Genomic DNA, 15,251 nt, shown 5'->3' on the forward strand with positions numbered 1-15,251 from the left:
TGTATGTACACAATCTGTATGATCTTGTACGTGCTGGTAGTCATCAGGCAGATAAACCATCAAAAGTAAAAAGCCAATAATGATGCTTGATGAAGCTTAGTAACATCCAACCCCCATAGAGTACAAGACATCCTGTGTTTTTTTTCTCTTTTTCTTAGAGTGTTGCATGTCCTTTTCTCATCGATCCTTCCTCCCGAGCAACAGAGTGGCTCTGCACACATCTCAAACAAAACCGACTTGAGGTTATCAACCAACAGGTAAATACGGCTTAAAGGTCAGCTGATGTCATGAACTATCAACGATACATACCCGCAGAATTTTAAGTGAACTGCAGAATATATTATGATTGTTGTTTTGACAAACACAGTCAAATAGTAGGCAAACACTTAGTAATGTGCATTAATTCTATTTCACCTAGATAACTAAAGTAGTACAAAACGGGGTTTACCTAGCATGTTATTATTTTTAAAACAAAACAGATACATATGGTGGATTTCTATTCTGTTTTTTTTTTTTTATATAACTCAAGTAGTTATTACGATGTTTCACACTTTTTTGCCACTATTTTTATATTCATAACATATATGTGTTTGTCTATAAAGGACAATAACTTCATGACAGCCCTGGAGCTGGCAGTCAGATTTGGAAAAACTCTCATCATTCAAGAAATGGATGGAGTGGAACCTGTACTTTATCCACTGTTGAGGAGAGACCTCATCGCACAAGGTACACTTGCACAATGCACAAAACCATATTTGATTATTATTTTTGGGTTGTCATGTAACATAATTTCTCTTAATATTATTTCCTTTAGACGCATCACATTTGCCCTTAAAATAATCCACATCATATCACTGAACAAATTCAGACTTATTTTATAATTAGAAAATAAATAATCATTAAGGTTAGACTTTTTTTCTTTTTAACTCAATGACACATTACTATGTTTTTTGTTTTTGTGTGTGTTTTTTTTGTTAATTTTTCCTTTCGAACAATCATAGAGACAATTTACAACAGTCACTTTTTACATACAATTATACCCGAAAAGAAAAAGAGCGGGATGAAGCCGAAGTTTACAGTACTCACATCTACTGCACCTGTCAATTAGTATTCTGATCTGTGCATGTGGCGCATGCAGTAGACACTTTGCCAAGCACAAATACCCTGCCTACGCAGTTCTACCCAACATTTAAGTATGTGTTAGATATCAGAATTTAACGCTGATAACAATTTTTTGGTAACGCTAATTTATGATAACATTGCAGCTTTGCGGCTCCTTGACTACTCAGCCTACCTGACAAGTCATGGGTGCTGAAACATAGTGTGTGACAGTTTTTATGTCAAGCAGCTACGCAGTTTTATCACAGTGGGGCAAAATTCGGAACGATCTTCCTTCAACCACATTTTTGGAAATGGGAAGCTGGGGGGCGGGGGAGGGGGGTGAGTAGAGTGTTGACCATGGAAGGAAGGAAGCGGAAAGGCCATGTTGCATTAAAAGTCTATGTACAGTGGCTAAAAAATAAAGGTCTTACAGTATTTGAGAGTTACTTTTAAGACCATATAATAGCATGGTCTTAATAGCACTGAATCCCTTTTCTTTCTTTATTGGCAACACAAATTTACTCACGCATCTGCACACAGGCCCAAGATACGTTGTACAGATCGGTGACAAGGTTATTGATTACAATGAGGACTTCCGACTCTTCCTGGCGACCCGTAATCCTTCTCCCTTCATTCCCCCTGATGCCGTTTCTGTGGTTACGGAGGTCAATTTTACCACCACAAGGGCAGGCCTGCAAGGACAGGTAATCTTTCTTTCCAGCACTAAGTCCTACTTTACTTTTGTCGACCTAAGCATTTTTTGTATCAATTTCATGACAATACAAATGTTTGTTTGTTTGTTTGTTTGTGAATAGCTTCTTGCCTTGACCATACAACATGAGAAGCCAGAATTAGAGACGGAGAAAACAAGACTGCTTCAACAAGAGGAAGACAAGAAGATACAGCTTGCACTCTTAGAAGATTCACTGTTAGAGGTACACCATTAACAAAGAAACACAATGATTGTTGCACATGTCGTATAGTGTGTATGTTATTGTACAGTGTCCAGCAGTATCTTTTTCGCACGCAGTGCGGAATTGTTATATATCCTCAGACTGCACATTGCTCCGCAGTACAAGTCATACAAAAAAGAAAAAAGTGTGATAAGAAGAACCCAATAACCCTTTTTTTTGGGTGTATTTTACAAAAACCATGACCAAGAACAGCAGAGCTTCGGACTCACCCTCCAAATTCCTGTTCCCAAACCGTGGGTGTGTTTGGCAATACGCTCCGAGCATGCATTGCTTTTATCTGACCATTGGGAAACTCAATGTTCAAATGTACCGTTCGGTTATTCAGAGTGTCCCAAAAAAGGAGTGCCGGAGCCTTATTCATCAGGCAGTACAAAGAAACAGGAAACAGTTCAAGCAGGAGCTGCTGATTGCTTTATAAAATAGGTTGTGTACTGAAATTAATGGGTAGAGAGCGTATTCTGCCTCTCTAAAGACGCACACTCTCTCAGTGTGAATTTCCCAACACATTCCGTGTTGACGGCAGCAAACATGGATAGAACTTCCACCACTGTTTTTACGGAATTTTTTTCTTTTTAGATTAAAATAAATCCCGCGTTGCATTGTGGCAAAAGGTAGAATCCTGGTCGGTCAGCCATTTGCTGCTGTAAATAGTACATTATTTTGTTTTGGCCGCATGGTAGTGGTGCTAGCAAACTTGCTTCACACATTAGTTGCTATGACGACTACTTCTTCATCTTCCATGTCTTCTCTTGAAGTGAATACTGAACGGTATTAACAAGGATCTGAAGTGTTGTTTCTGACAGCGTAGCTGAATATGTCTCTTTGAGACAGAGCTCCTTTGATACAGAGTGTCTGTCTATGTGAATGATTGTCCAAGATTTTGCCGTTCTTTCTTTTCTTGTAAACAATCCATATTTGTGCACCAATCCAGTCCACTTTTCAAATATGCTCCCAAGTACTTATAATGATGCACGTCACTCTCATCACCCGTGATGATAATAGGTTGACTGGTCCTGTTGAAGTCCACAATTAGGTCAATCAATCAATCAATCAATAGCCATCAGAGGAAATATCCTAGTCTCAATATTTACAGTATTGCCTGGTTTATATTTTCATTATACAATTTTTAAAATGCATTTTTTTGACAGATTGGCAGTAACTAGTGTAAAAACAAAGGGGTAATTGACTCCCTGCAAATGCGGTAATAATTATGTAAAGATGCTATGACAAACAGGTAGCGGTTGTCTAAATTACTTTAAATTAAATTTGTCAATACTTTCTCAGTCAAAAACATTTGCATACGAAGATGCTGGGATACTTTCTGTGTAAGAGAAACACACACGGGCCCTCAATGATACAAGAAATCCGTCTTGAGATTTATTAAGGTTAGTTTAACATTTCCATGCTTCACTGCTTTCCCATTTGTTTTATCTGACTGTTTTTGTGAATGCATTTTATTTTCTGTCAGATTTAGAAAATATGTTTTGCAAATGGTTTTATAAATTTGTTATGAGACTTTTACAAGACGTCAGCACTTACTATAACAGATCTTGTTGCTCTGTCCACCCCTCCCGTATCAGACCCTGGCTACATCACAGGGGAATATTTTGGAGAATCGGGAGCTGATAGACAGTCTGAACCAGGCCAAAGCAAGCAGTGCTCTCATCCAGGAGTCACTACTGGAATCACACCGTCTGCAAGCATCGCTGGACCAGGTATTAACATGTAGTGAAAAATTTGTCTCATGGGCAACATTCTTATCAGCCCCACCATCAAGGCCAGGCCTCCCTGTGTCTCAGTGCTTAGCTGGAACCTTGTTCAAAAGTAGACTTTGACGATTTTCAGGCAACCCTCAGGCAGCTACGTATGCAGAAGATTGGTAGTTGCAAGTGTTACTCTAAAATATCTCTGAGAAATGGGGCCAATTGTTTGCTCCCTGGACTCCTTTTCATGCGTGCAAGTGCTCTCTGATTATTAAACACTATTCATCTTTGCTCATTATGTCTGGCCTTTGGGCTACGGTGGGAATAGAGGAGCAATCTTTAGCTGTTCTTGGGGAGCATCTCTATCCTACCATCACCTGCACATTTTCTCAAGTTGGATGTCATGTCCCTGGGGCTCATGCTGTTTCATAGCCACAATCCAATTGTGTAATGGGTCGATATAAGAATTTCTCTGTGCTGTAGTAGCATATTTGATAGAACACGAGATATAGTATAAACTATATGTAGAATGTTTTTGTTAATTATTTTATAAATAATGTATTTAACACTGATCACAACTGATATATATAAAATATATTGTTTTTTTTTAACCGTACTTACAAAAATATAGTAAATTAACTTAGAAAATCATTACGAAAAGAAATGCTTCTGGTTTTCCTTCCTGTGTGTCACTATACCAATTCTGCATCTAAATTCAGTTTCACCACTTTAAAAATTCACCTTTTCATTCACATGTATTTTTGTTTGGATTTCAGGAACGGGATGCCTACTTGCCTCTTGCGGAGAGTGCGAGCAAGATGTATTTTGTCATCACAGACCTTTCCAAGATCGACAACATGTACCGCTTCAGCCTTGCTTCATTTCTACGCCTCTTCCAAAGGGCTCTTCAGGCCAAGAAGGTGACCCAGTCATTCACATCACTTCCCTTCAAAATAGCATTTTTTTCTTAAATTAAGCACTTGTGGTTGGTTATTCAAATACAGGCACGCATACACGCACACACACACATACAGTATCTCTCAAAAGCGAGTCCACCCCTCACAATTCTGCAGATGTTGAATTATATCTTTTCATAGGAAACACTGATGAAATGATACTTTGACACAACGTAAAGTAGTCAGTGTACAGCTTATCTAACAGTGTAAATTTATTGTTCCCTCAAAATATAACTCAAAATACAGCCCTGGCAACAAAAGTGAGTACACCCTTAAGTGAAAATGCCCAATGTGTGTCAATATTTTGTGTGGCCACCATTATTTTACAGCACTGCCTTAACTCTCTTTTTAAAAAAAACATGATAAAAATGATGATAATAAAAATGCAATAAATTAATTAATTTCTACAATGAACCAGAGGTTTTGATGCACACCATTGTCATTGTAAACAAGGCTTGCACCAGCACTAAAATCAAGATGCGCTAGTTTGTATGCACCAGTGCTGTGTACGGATTTAAAGCCCCGAGTCTTCTTTTCATGTGTCGTCATATTCACATGTATTTCTATATGCTGCAGGAAGCTGCAGATACTGAAGCCAGGATCACTGCATTGGAAGCAAGCTTGAAGAATATGGTGTATGAGTATGTCTGTCGCTCACTTTTCAAGGTAATCAATGAATAAAATAAAAAAAATCACCTTTCTTAATTTACATCCTTTCATTAAAAAATCGGACATGATTATAAATTGATAATGTGATATGCAAACAAAGTGATTATGATTCAGTTGCCGGTTTGGCCCGTAACTTGCAAATGTCTTATTTTGATTCGACACAAATATAATCAGACTGCTTTCACAAAAATCTGAGAATGTGTAATGTTGAGAGGCTGAAATTTTGAGCAATATAACAGTGAGCAATTCATAAACATAGAGGAAAGGCATAATGCATGTCAAACAGATGCTGAAGCAATCCAACAATCCAATAAATGCATGCTTTTGTACAGTTATTTAATTAAGTTTTCCAATCAACACAGCAGTCAAATGTCCAAATTTGACTAAGGCTTTTTATATTTCAAAGCTCATATAGTGAATAATATAATTTCTGTTTGAGTGCTACGCAGTTATGTGACTTTATAGAATATCAACAGTCAAGCTTTTGCTTGCTGAGCACATCTGTTGACTAAAGTCTCGCATGTTTCCAAACAGTGGTACAACACAGTGTGTCTAAAAACAGCAGAGTGACTTCCTATTTTCAAGATGGTTAACTTTCCCTTCTTTGTTGAACTCAACCATGAACACAAATGATTCTGCTCGCTAAGCTTCAAGATACCGTATATCAAATAGTGTAGTTATAGTTAGATGGTATGCTTTTGCATTTGAGTATAGTACGAAACTGTAGCACTCATGTTTGTTGAATATTATGTTAAAATATTATTTACTATAAACACTAAATGAGCATTATTGTACAAATATGACTGTTATTACTATAAAGCCCAAGCAACTGGTTTCTTTACATTTAAAAATGTTTTTACCTCACAAACAACTGTTTTTTAATCCAGTATGGCATATAACACATTATCTTTATTGTTTTGTATTCTTCTTGCATTCTCTTGTATCCTACAGGCTGACCAGTTAATGTTTGCGATTCACTTTACCAAGGGCATATACCCCGAATTATTCCAGGAAAAAGTGAGTATGCTTATCAGTGTATTTTATGAAGCATATAATTTCAGAAACCCTCAGTATAAGAGCTTCTGGCCTATTTGAACATAACTTATTTACTAAATAATACTAATTTTATGTCAGTTGTAATAATAATTTTCTTATAGGAATGGGACGTCTTCATTGGCTCCATTGTCGGGGAAATGTTCAAACAAGAGGTAATTTTTTTCTCTCTTTTTTAAGTAGAACATACTGCAGTCTTTTACTTTAAAATCACCCTTCCGTCCATCACTCCCCCTCCACTATGTCAGGAGTTCCCATCTTGGATCGATCAGGAGAGACACAGATCAGTGGCAGTTTACAAGGTAAACACTGAAACAGATTTACTAGACAAAATTCAGACAAGACTATCTTTCATACTTCTTATTAATGTAACATATCACTAATATTGTAATATATAGTAGTATGTATCTGCAAATATGTGAAAGATTGTAATAATTTAAACTCTAATTTGTCATCTTTTCTTTGTATTGTACAATGCAATTCTCAATTTCACAGTAATTTTTCTTTGGGCTTAGTTAACATCTGCTGTCCTTGCTTCTCAGGCTACATTCACAGCCCTCTATCAGTCCTTGTGTTTGAGTGACTCAGACCTTTGGCTGTCCTTCGCACGGAGCTCACGTTGCGAACAAGAAATTCCATCCAGCATTGCCAAGAAAATTACTCCCTTCCAGCAGGTCAAATTTCACTCTGATAAAATGTTTTAAATCCATATTACTAATGTAACAATTTATCTCTATTAGATGGAGAAACCAGAAGTCTATACACATTTATGTGCATGGCCTTCTACCGTTTTATCTCTGTTCCAAAAGAGCATTTTTCATTAAAATTGCATGAAATTAATTGTCCATCACTTTGACTATAAATGGTTTTCAATCATAAATGCTGTGTGATTGACTAGCAACCAATCTAGGGTGTACCTTCCTGTCACCCAAAGTCAGCTGCGATATGCTCCAGGTCACCCGTGACCTGCGATTTACAGTATCATCTAATCCAGTGTTTCTCAAACATTTTGGAGCCACGGCACACTTTTTTAGGGCGCACTTCACGGTAATGACCGGTGTACATCACGTGATATATGCCGGTCATTAACGCAAGAGCAAACGCAGAAGTATAAACCAGGCTTTACGCGACAGCGACACACTATTTGCGGATAATAATTAATTTGTTGTTACCATTTAGGTGGAATGGGACCATTTCCCATACGGCACACCAGACAGTATTAATGGCACGCTAGCTGGATAACTTTAGTGCTCTGTAACAAACTGTACTTGTTTCAGAACAGTTTTCCTGGTGTGCTGTTTTAAACATAATGTTGTACAGGATGGGCAGATACATCCAATTGCCACACTTTCGAGTTGTGCACTGTGGTTAAATCAAACAAAACATGGCTTTTATGTGGTTGCTGGTTTCTCCCAAAATTAACGGAGCAATCAGTATTCCAATATTTCAGTAATATGTTTGTTTGCCTCTTCCATTAACACATCAAATTTCTATCACTTCAAACGTCATATTTACTTTGCAATGTTCTGACGGTGAAATCCATCAAAGCCATTCTGAAGTGCAAAAAATGGTAAAACATGACTTTTTTTAAACTTAAAAAAAATACTTTTTAACAGCCTGACAACCAAACTGTTTTTATATCTTCTCATCTTTTTACCCTCCTTTCATCTTCCCTGCAGCTGTTATTGGTTCAGGCAGTCAGACCAGATCGACTTCAGAGTGCCATGATAGCATTTGCCTCACAGGCATTGGGTAAGTGTTTTAATTTCAGACTATTTTTTGGTTCCTGTACTTTATCTTAGTTATACCAGTGTTGGTATTATCACAAATATAGCAAAGCCACACAAGAAAAGACTCCAAGGAATTAGGATAAGACATTACAAAAAACAAACAATTTCGTACCAGTCTCACAGCTATCGCAAAAATGAAGGGGAGTTAAACAACCACAATAGCAAGTTTGTCAGTTAACATTCATGAAGTCAGGAAGTGTATTCTTAACATCAATATCCCTGCAGTGATAAAATACATAGTTCATGTATTGCTATAATAAAAGAAACCCTTGCCGCCAGAAAAAAAAGTGGATTGAAGGGAGACAACAAAGACAGACAGAATAAGAAAAAATAGAGTATTAGGACTACGTTGCTTCCAATAGACATGTAGATGTGCTTTGAATGTGGTTCCTCTTCTGCAGAAACAAATCCTGACAAAATGGAGATGACTCCAGATTCTCTTTAGTGTATTTATGTGCTTCTATGAGTCAATCTCACCATCGTCTACATGGTCATTTATTGGTATATGTATCATTTGGGTTTTTGTTAGTGATGATCAATACAGACCGATACCAGTACAAGTACTGTATTCAACTCTTGAGTAGTCACAGATGCCGATACCAAGTACCGATAGCATTAGTACGTTTGATACATCACATTTCCCAGCAAAAACAGTGACAGCTAATTTTAAAGAAAGACCTGTGTATCCCAATATAGAATTTTTCCATAAAATTTCATGAAATAAATGGCAATTTTCTATTCTTATTTCTAGAGGTGTCCTGGTCCAATATTGATATCAGATATTGGTCTGATATCAGCCCAAAAAAAGTATTGCATTATATTGGTCTACATCCAAAATCTCTGATATTTAGCACTCATATACAAGCAGTCCATTCAAGACTGCTCCTGCTCTTCTCGGTTCTCTTCTTAAGATTTAATTTATGTAATTATGTTATGAATGGGTCATATTTTCTCATACCTACTGTTGCTGACAATTGTTCTTAGGATCACTTGATCAAGTCTCCTCTAACATTTCTTGCTAAAAATAAATAAAAGCATGTATCATTCCTGCTGATATTGGATAAATATCGATATCGTCTGGGAACACTATCCAGCCTGTTTCCCATGTCTCCCTTTAACAACACAAGTGAGGATTGTTATCAGGCTTCTCCAGAGCTTGCTAATGAGCTGATCATTGGAATCACCTGTGTTGGACCAGGGTTGAGAAACACTGCGTTTTCGGACAGTACTCTAGGCTGCAATATCGGTATCGTAGCAGAAGTGACAAAGTTGTATCGGGACACCCCTATTTCTAATTACTAGTTCCTGATTGTAAAATGGCCACAAGAGGGCGGCCAGAATCGGAGTACCAATACCCTGACATAAGGCTAGGCATTGGCCCGATACTGATACCTGATATGGGTGTTCGCCCATCCGTAGTTTTTGTACATCCTTTTGTTTAAAAGCCCATGCTTCATTTTGCTCACTATATGTTCTCTCATAATAAATTTGCTTAATGCCATTTGTGAAAGTTTGTTCAACGTATTCTGCTGACATTTTCATTGATTTTGAGAGTGTGACAAAGTCTCTTTTGTTCTTATTTAAAATGGTCTTTTGGTTTATTGTCAGACCCAGTGACAACATAAATGTGTTATTGTGGTTGAAGAAAAAATAAAATAATTTTTACATAAGAGGGGCAAACCTCAAGACCACAATAAAAAAAAAGCAGAAGAAAAAGCATCAGTACCTCTTTGACAGTGTCAATCAAAAGTATCTATGGAAGGCCAATTGTTTGCTTCAGCTCTTGTATTGCTTTTTATTAGGTGTGCAACTGTACATAATGTTGCAGCTGCAGAAACGAGTCCCCAAACTTGTTGAACATCGAGTGAGTTCACCATTAAAGTTGCAGGCAACTACACTGATAACAAAACAGGAGCAGGGCAGAGAAACAGTGTGCGTATTTGTGTCTTTGGCAGTAAATCAGTATGCTAATGAGGCATGGTCTGTAATCCTCTTACAACTAATCTCACCCAATCCTTTCAGTCTAGGGCTAGCCACTGCTCGCACACAGTCATGCCTCGCTAAACTTATATGGAAATAATTAAAAAAAAAAATTCTCTGAGTCATCTTATTTCTGAGCCTGAATTTTCATGAGACTAGACAGCGATCATATACAATACAAATAATCTATTCTATTACAGTTACTTTTAATGTGCTTAGCACAGATCTGAGGTTGGCGGTTCGATTCCTGCTCCATCTTTCTCGTGTGGATTTAGCATGTTCTTCTAGTGATTATGCGGGTTTTCTCTAGCCACTCCACTTTCTTCCCGCATTCCAAAAACATGCATGCTAGATTAGTTGGCGTGAATTGTTTGTCCATGTTTGCCCTGCGATTGGCTGGCGACCAGTCTAAGGTGTAACCCGCCTCTTGCCTCTTGGGATAGGCTCCTTTCCCCTGCTACCCTAATGACGATAAGCAGTATAAATAAGGGATGGATTGATGTCAAGATATGTGGAAAAGCAACTCCTAATATTAGGTTGTTCATACATATTCATAATTTTTTTTAGTATTTGAAACAATGAGTCTTTCTCTAGGTTCCAATTTGGCCTTACTGCATGTTCCCAAAATCAAGGTCGATGTTGTAATTCATCGCCTGGATGCTTGTTTGCAACAAGAATACAGATTAACTGCCGGTAACATAGGTGGTGATATGCATGTGTGTGCACACGCATGCACTGTAAATACACACATCACCAAGTTATGTGGTCAGATGACGTTTTTCATTAAGTTGCCAAGGCGAATCGGCTTAAGGTGGGTTTAGATGTTTTCTACCAGGACCTTGAGTGTCTGTGTGTGTTTGGGAGGGTGGAGCAGATCGCATTTGGCAGCAGCCACCAAAGGTATCCGCTGGCGTTTTCTAAAGCCATTGTTTGATTGTATGTGTGCTGTGCATGCGTGTGTGTGCAGTGTATGTGTGTGTGAGTATTTGGCCGAGATTTCGAAAATGTTCCAGTATCACAGCATGTGTGCGTCTATTAGCTAATATCTGATGTTTCAATAAATTACAGCAGGATTAGAGACTCATGCTCAGTGTCAAACAACTCTCACACACACACACACACGTTTGTTTTACTATCTTTGTGGGGCCATCTCATAGACATAATGCATCCTAGCCCCTCCTCCTAACCCCAACCATCAAAAATGATTGCCTACCCCTATTCCTTACCCTAACCTCAACCATAACCCAATTCAAACCTAAACTCTAAAACAAAGTCTTGACCCTCAAAAAGAGCTCTAAACTTGTGGTCCGTCCATGTGAGGCCATTTTGCTTGGCCCCACAACTCTGTGAAATCCCGGAATGTTGGCCCCACTATGTAACAAAAACAAGACCACACACACACACTTAGACACTGAAAAAGGTGGCTGACAAGGTATTATGCAGTATGTACAAGATTTGCTTCTCGACTTGCTACATTTCTCGTGGTTTGTATAATGAATCAGCCTCCTTATCTCCCTCAATATCTCTCACCGGCCAATTTTTCTTCTACCTTTTTCCCATTCTCCATCATTGTGTCACCCCTGATCTCCCCTCTCACCTCTTCTTCAATTTCAATGTGGACCACACTCCCTTCCCTTCTCATTGATGACACACCTCCACCTTCTGGGAAGTTAACCGCCACTGAATCAGAAGTTCACATTCTTCTGCAGGCACTGCTCCTTAGTTATATTTGTATCATCAATTGTTATGCTTTGTTTGTTTTTCTTACATGCTTTTATTGCATCTCAGTTAACCCCATAACAAAACAGTACTCTTGTATCACTTAAAAAAAATCCACACAAAACTCACACTTGTTTTTTTTTGTTTTTTTGCTGTTTCTCATTTGGTCTCCAGGTATGAAGGAGCTCTCGCCTCCTCCTCTCAACTTGCGTCGTCTTTATGCTGAGACATTGGAGTGGGAACCAGTACTGATCATCACCTCACCGGGGGCCGACCCCTCCCAGGAGCTTGTCGAACTTGCCACAGACACTGTGGGTCGGGACCAGTATCATGAGGTAAACAATAGAAATTAAAATTCAGATCGCGTATTTACTCTGGAAGTTAATATTGAGTTCTGGTGGGAACTAGCTGGAGTTTTGACAAAACTGTAATTGCAAGCAACTTTATATGCAAATGAGTTCATTTGTAGGACTTGTACTCATGACAGCTATCTACATATTTGATTGGATTGAAATTTGCAATGTAATCTACTTTCACAATTACATGCTTTCACCATTTGAAGAGAAAAATTCAATGGTGCAATCACATTATGTACCCACTAACCTCGAATGCCAAGACAGAATTGGATTTTCCATTCCATTTCCTTTGTTTGGTGCCTGCCCAGATCTCGATGGGTCAGGGACAGGCTGACGTGGCCTTGGCCACACTCAGAGAATGTTCCCGCAACGGAGAGTGGCTTTGCTTGAAAAACCTTCATCTTGTCACAGCATGGTTACCTCTCCTAGAAAAAGTAAGCACTCTGTTTTTGTCAACCTCTGAGTCACCTGTTGTTATACCACATTTATTTACCACTGTTTACTTTTTTTGTATGAAGGTTTGTTTTTTGTTTTATTTATGTCATTGTACCTTTCCTTGGGTTATGTTTGGTAATGTGTGTGGCAGGTCAACACTCACTAGGAGGCACAGCTGTTGGGGCAGCAATGTGTGTGTGTGTGTGTCCATGTGTGTGTGTGTCCCTCAGTCCGACGGTGGTGCTCACAGTACGAAATAAGCCTTTTTTCTTGTATTTCCCTCACTTGTGTTTTACATCCTGGATATCATCTGAAGCTATTTTCTAACAGTAACACATAGCCTGTGAACCTTAACCTCTCCCTCTGTTCCGCTTCATCGCTTTCTTTCTTTGTTTCACTCGTACCCATCAACTGATGAGGTCTTGGCAGTCAAGCTTGAAATGAAAAACTGCCGTGACGAGAGAATGACTGGGGCAGTGTGAAAAGGGAAGTTAAGATGAAAGAATGATGAATGAACAAAATGGTGGTTGTGAAAGGAAGAAAATGGACACAGATGAACAGAGCCTCCAAAGCGCTAGCGAGGTGCAAAGACAAAAAGTAAATTCCATCTAACCAATTCATTCTAGCTATTAATCCATGTAGCTGTCTCTCATTTAGACAGACACTTTCTTAAAGGGATGTCAGTTCCCGCGTTTGCTGTGATTTAATGTGAACGAATTAGGAATTACAAATGAGACAAACTGAAACATATTGATTGAAACGAATTCTGTCCATGAAAGAGAAAGATCTACTGTCAACCATGATAACTGGATGAGGAATGATGAGAACATGTTGAATATTCATTATTATTATTATTAGTATTAGTATTATTATTCATTGACGGTTGTTCTATACCTGGGTTTGTGTGAACCCCAGGGGTTTTGTGAATCAGTCTGGTGGAGGTCAAGACACATACCCGACTGAAATGTTTCGTTATGACACGCCCCAGTTTGCCATCATTGGCTGCAGGTGGTCGCTGCTTCATATTATGTCAAACAAAAACGAAAAAGGTCTGAGGAATATGTGCAATATGGTGTGAATGGGAGCGTGAATGATGTTTGTTTATATGTGCCATATGACTTCATACAGTCACCGTACTGGATAGGAAATTCATAGTCAAAGAAAACAAGCATACGCACGATATTTCTAAATGGGTATCACCCTCATTTCACAGGAGCTAAATGTGCTTCGTCCCAAAGAAGGCTTCCGTCTCTGGTTGACATCAGAGGTTCATTCCAGATTTCCTCCCATACTGCTGCAATCCAGCCTCAAGATCACTTATGAGGTACACATAAGCACATTCTATATAATGCCTGTATTACTTTTGGGTTCCATTGGATGTTGAATATGTTTAACTTAATGTCTGGTTGATTCCTTGTGTGAATCAAGGGTTATAATTTGATGATTGTGAAACCATATTTTTTCAAAGGTCATGCTGTACATAAAGCACGCTAGCTGAATATGCAGCATGTTGGCCAGAGATGCAGAGGCATACTTTTTTATCACATGGTGCATTTCTGATGAGAGTGCTACTCAAGGGGAAAGCTGCTTTCGCAACCATGCATGCAGCATAACCTACCTGGTCCTCTGTTGTTGCCTCTCCTTCTTTCTCGCTTAGTCCACAGACTGACAGGAGGAAACACATTTTAAATACCTCATCAACTCAAAAGCTCAAGTGTGTTTTTATGAGAATAAATTGTTTTGGTGCTTCAGCAAGACAACCAATTGTGTATTTCAGCTTTAATGGGATCAGCTAAATGTGTGCGCTGCCGGGTGTTTTATTTTATTTTTTCACATATTTATGTTTTATTTAGAACTTGTTCATGTTGTTGTATTTAAAGTAGCACTACATTTCTCAACATAGCCCAAAGATGCTTTCTCCTTAAGTTGTCGGCACATTTATGACACACGTTTGAAAGTATTGATGAAAGTGTAACTTACCAATGTTCCTACTAGGTGACACAGCTGCGCTCTAACTTTGTGTATTTGGCGTTTGAAAATGTAGATGGCCAGTGGGATACAGCGTCGTAATCTAGTCTACTACCATTTATTTCTGATTTCTTTTTTATTCCTCTTCGTATTAATTGGACTTGATATATACATACAAAACAAACATGTATTGCCTTCATATTTGCATAGATGCACACAGGTTTTAAACACATGCAATTTTGCTTGACCTCGGTAAACATGTTCTCGCAATCTTGTGGTCTGAATTCCTTACCGATACCTGTGTCTAGGATCCTCCTGGGTTGAAGAGGAACTTGTTGAGGACCTATGAATCCTGGACACCGGAACAGATCAGTAAAGGTCTTCCCTCTTCTCTTTTCATAACATTTCTTGTTTAAATCTACTAGGGTATTTTATAATTACGATGAACTCAATTAATAGGTTATTAACTCATTCAAACCTCCAAAACATAAATACGTTTTTAATACTTTGTCCTTCACTCCCAAAAATGTGTTTATATATTTTTGTT

General features: G+C 38.3%; 1 protein-coding gene across 2 annotated transcripts in view; it reads left to right on the plus strand.

The window, feature by feature from the left end:
* The window catches only part of dync2h1 (dynein cytoplasmic 2 heavy chain 1), a 77,660-nt gene that overhangs the window by 47,875 nt on the left and 14,534 nt on the right, over positions 1–15,251 (plus strand). For both annotated transcript variants that reach the window (XM_086080247.1, XM_086080248.1), the window contains 16 exons: positions 159–257; positions 603–726; positions 1,642–1,805; positions 1,917–2,036; positions 3,656–3,790; positions 4,555–4,698; positions 5,311–5,400; positions 6,355–6,420; positions 6,561–6,611; positions 6,705–6,758; positions 6,999–7,130; positions 8,136–8,208; positions 12,120–12,280; positions 12,610–12,735; positions 13,950–14,060; positions 15,013–15,082. In XM_086080247.1, the coding sequence (XP_085936373.1) occupies positions 159–257; positions 603–726; positions 1,642–1,805; positions 1,917–2,036; positions 3,656–3,790; positions 4,555–4,698; positions 5,311–5,400; positions 6,355–6,420; positions 6,561–6,611; positions 6,705–6,758; positions 6,999–7,130; positions 8,136–8,208; positions 12,120–12,280; positions 12,610–12,735; positions 13,950–14,060; positions 15,013–15,082 (1,720 nt within the window). The remainder of the gene's footprint in view (positions 1–158; positions 258–602; positions 727–1,641; positions 1,806–1,916; positions 2,037–3,655; positions 3,791–4,554; positions 4,699–5,310; positions 5,401–6,354; positions 6,421–6,560; positions 6,612–6,704; positions 6,759–6,998; positions 7,131–8,135; positions 8,209–12,119; positions 12,281–12,609; positions 12,736–13,949; positions 14,061–15,012; positions 15,083–15,251) is intronic.

The sequence above is a fragment of the Leptonotus elevatus genome, chromosome 7 (genome assembly GCF_054856555.1).
Source record: "Leptonotus elevatus isolate MCC_2025b chromosome 7, RoL_Lele_1.0, whole genome shotgun sequence".
Lineage (NCBI taxonomy): Eukaryota > Metazoa > Chordata > Actinopteri > Syngnathiformes > Syngnathidae > Leptonotus > Leptonotus elevatus.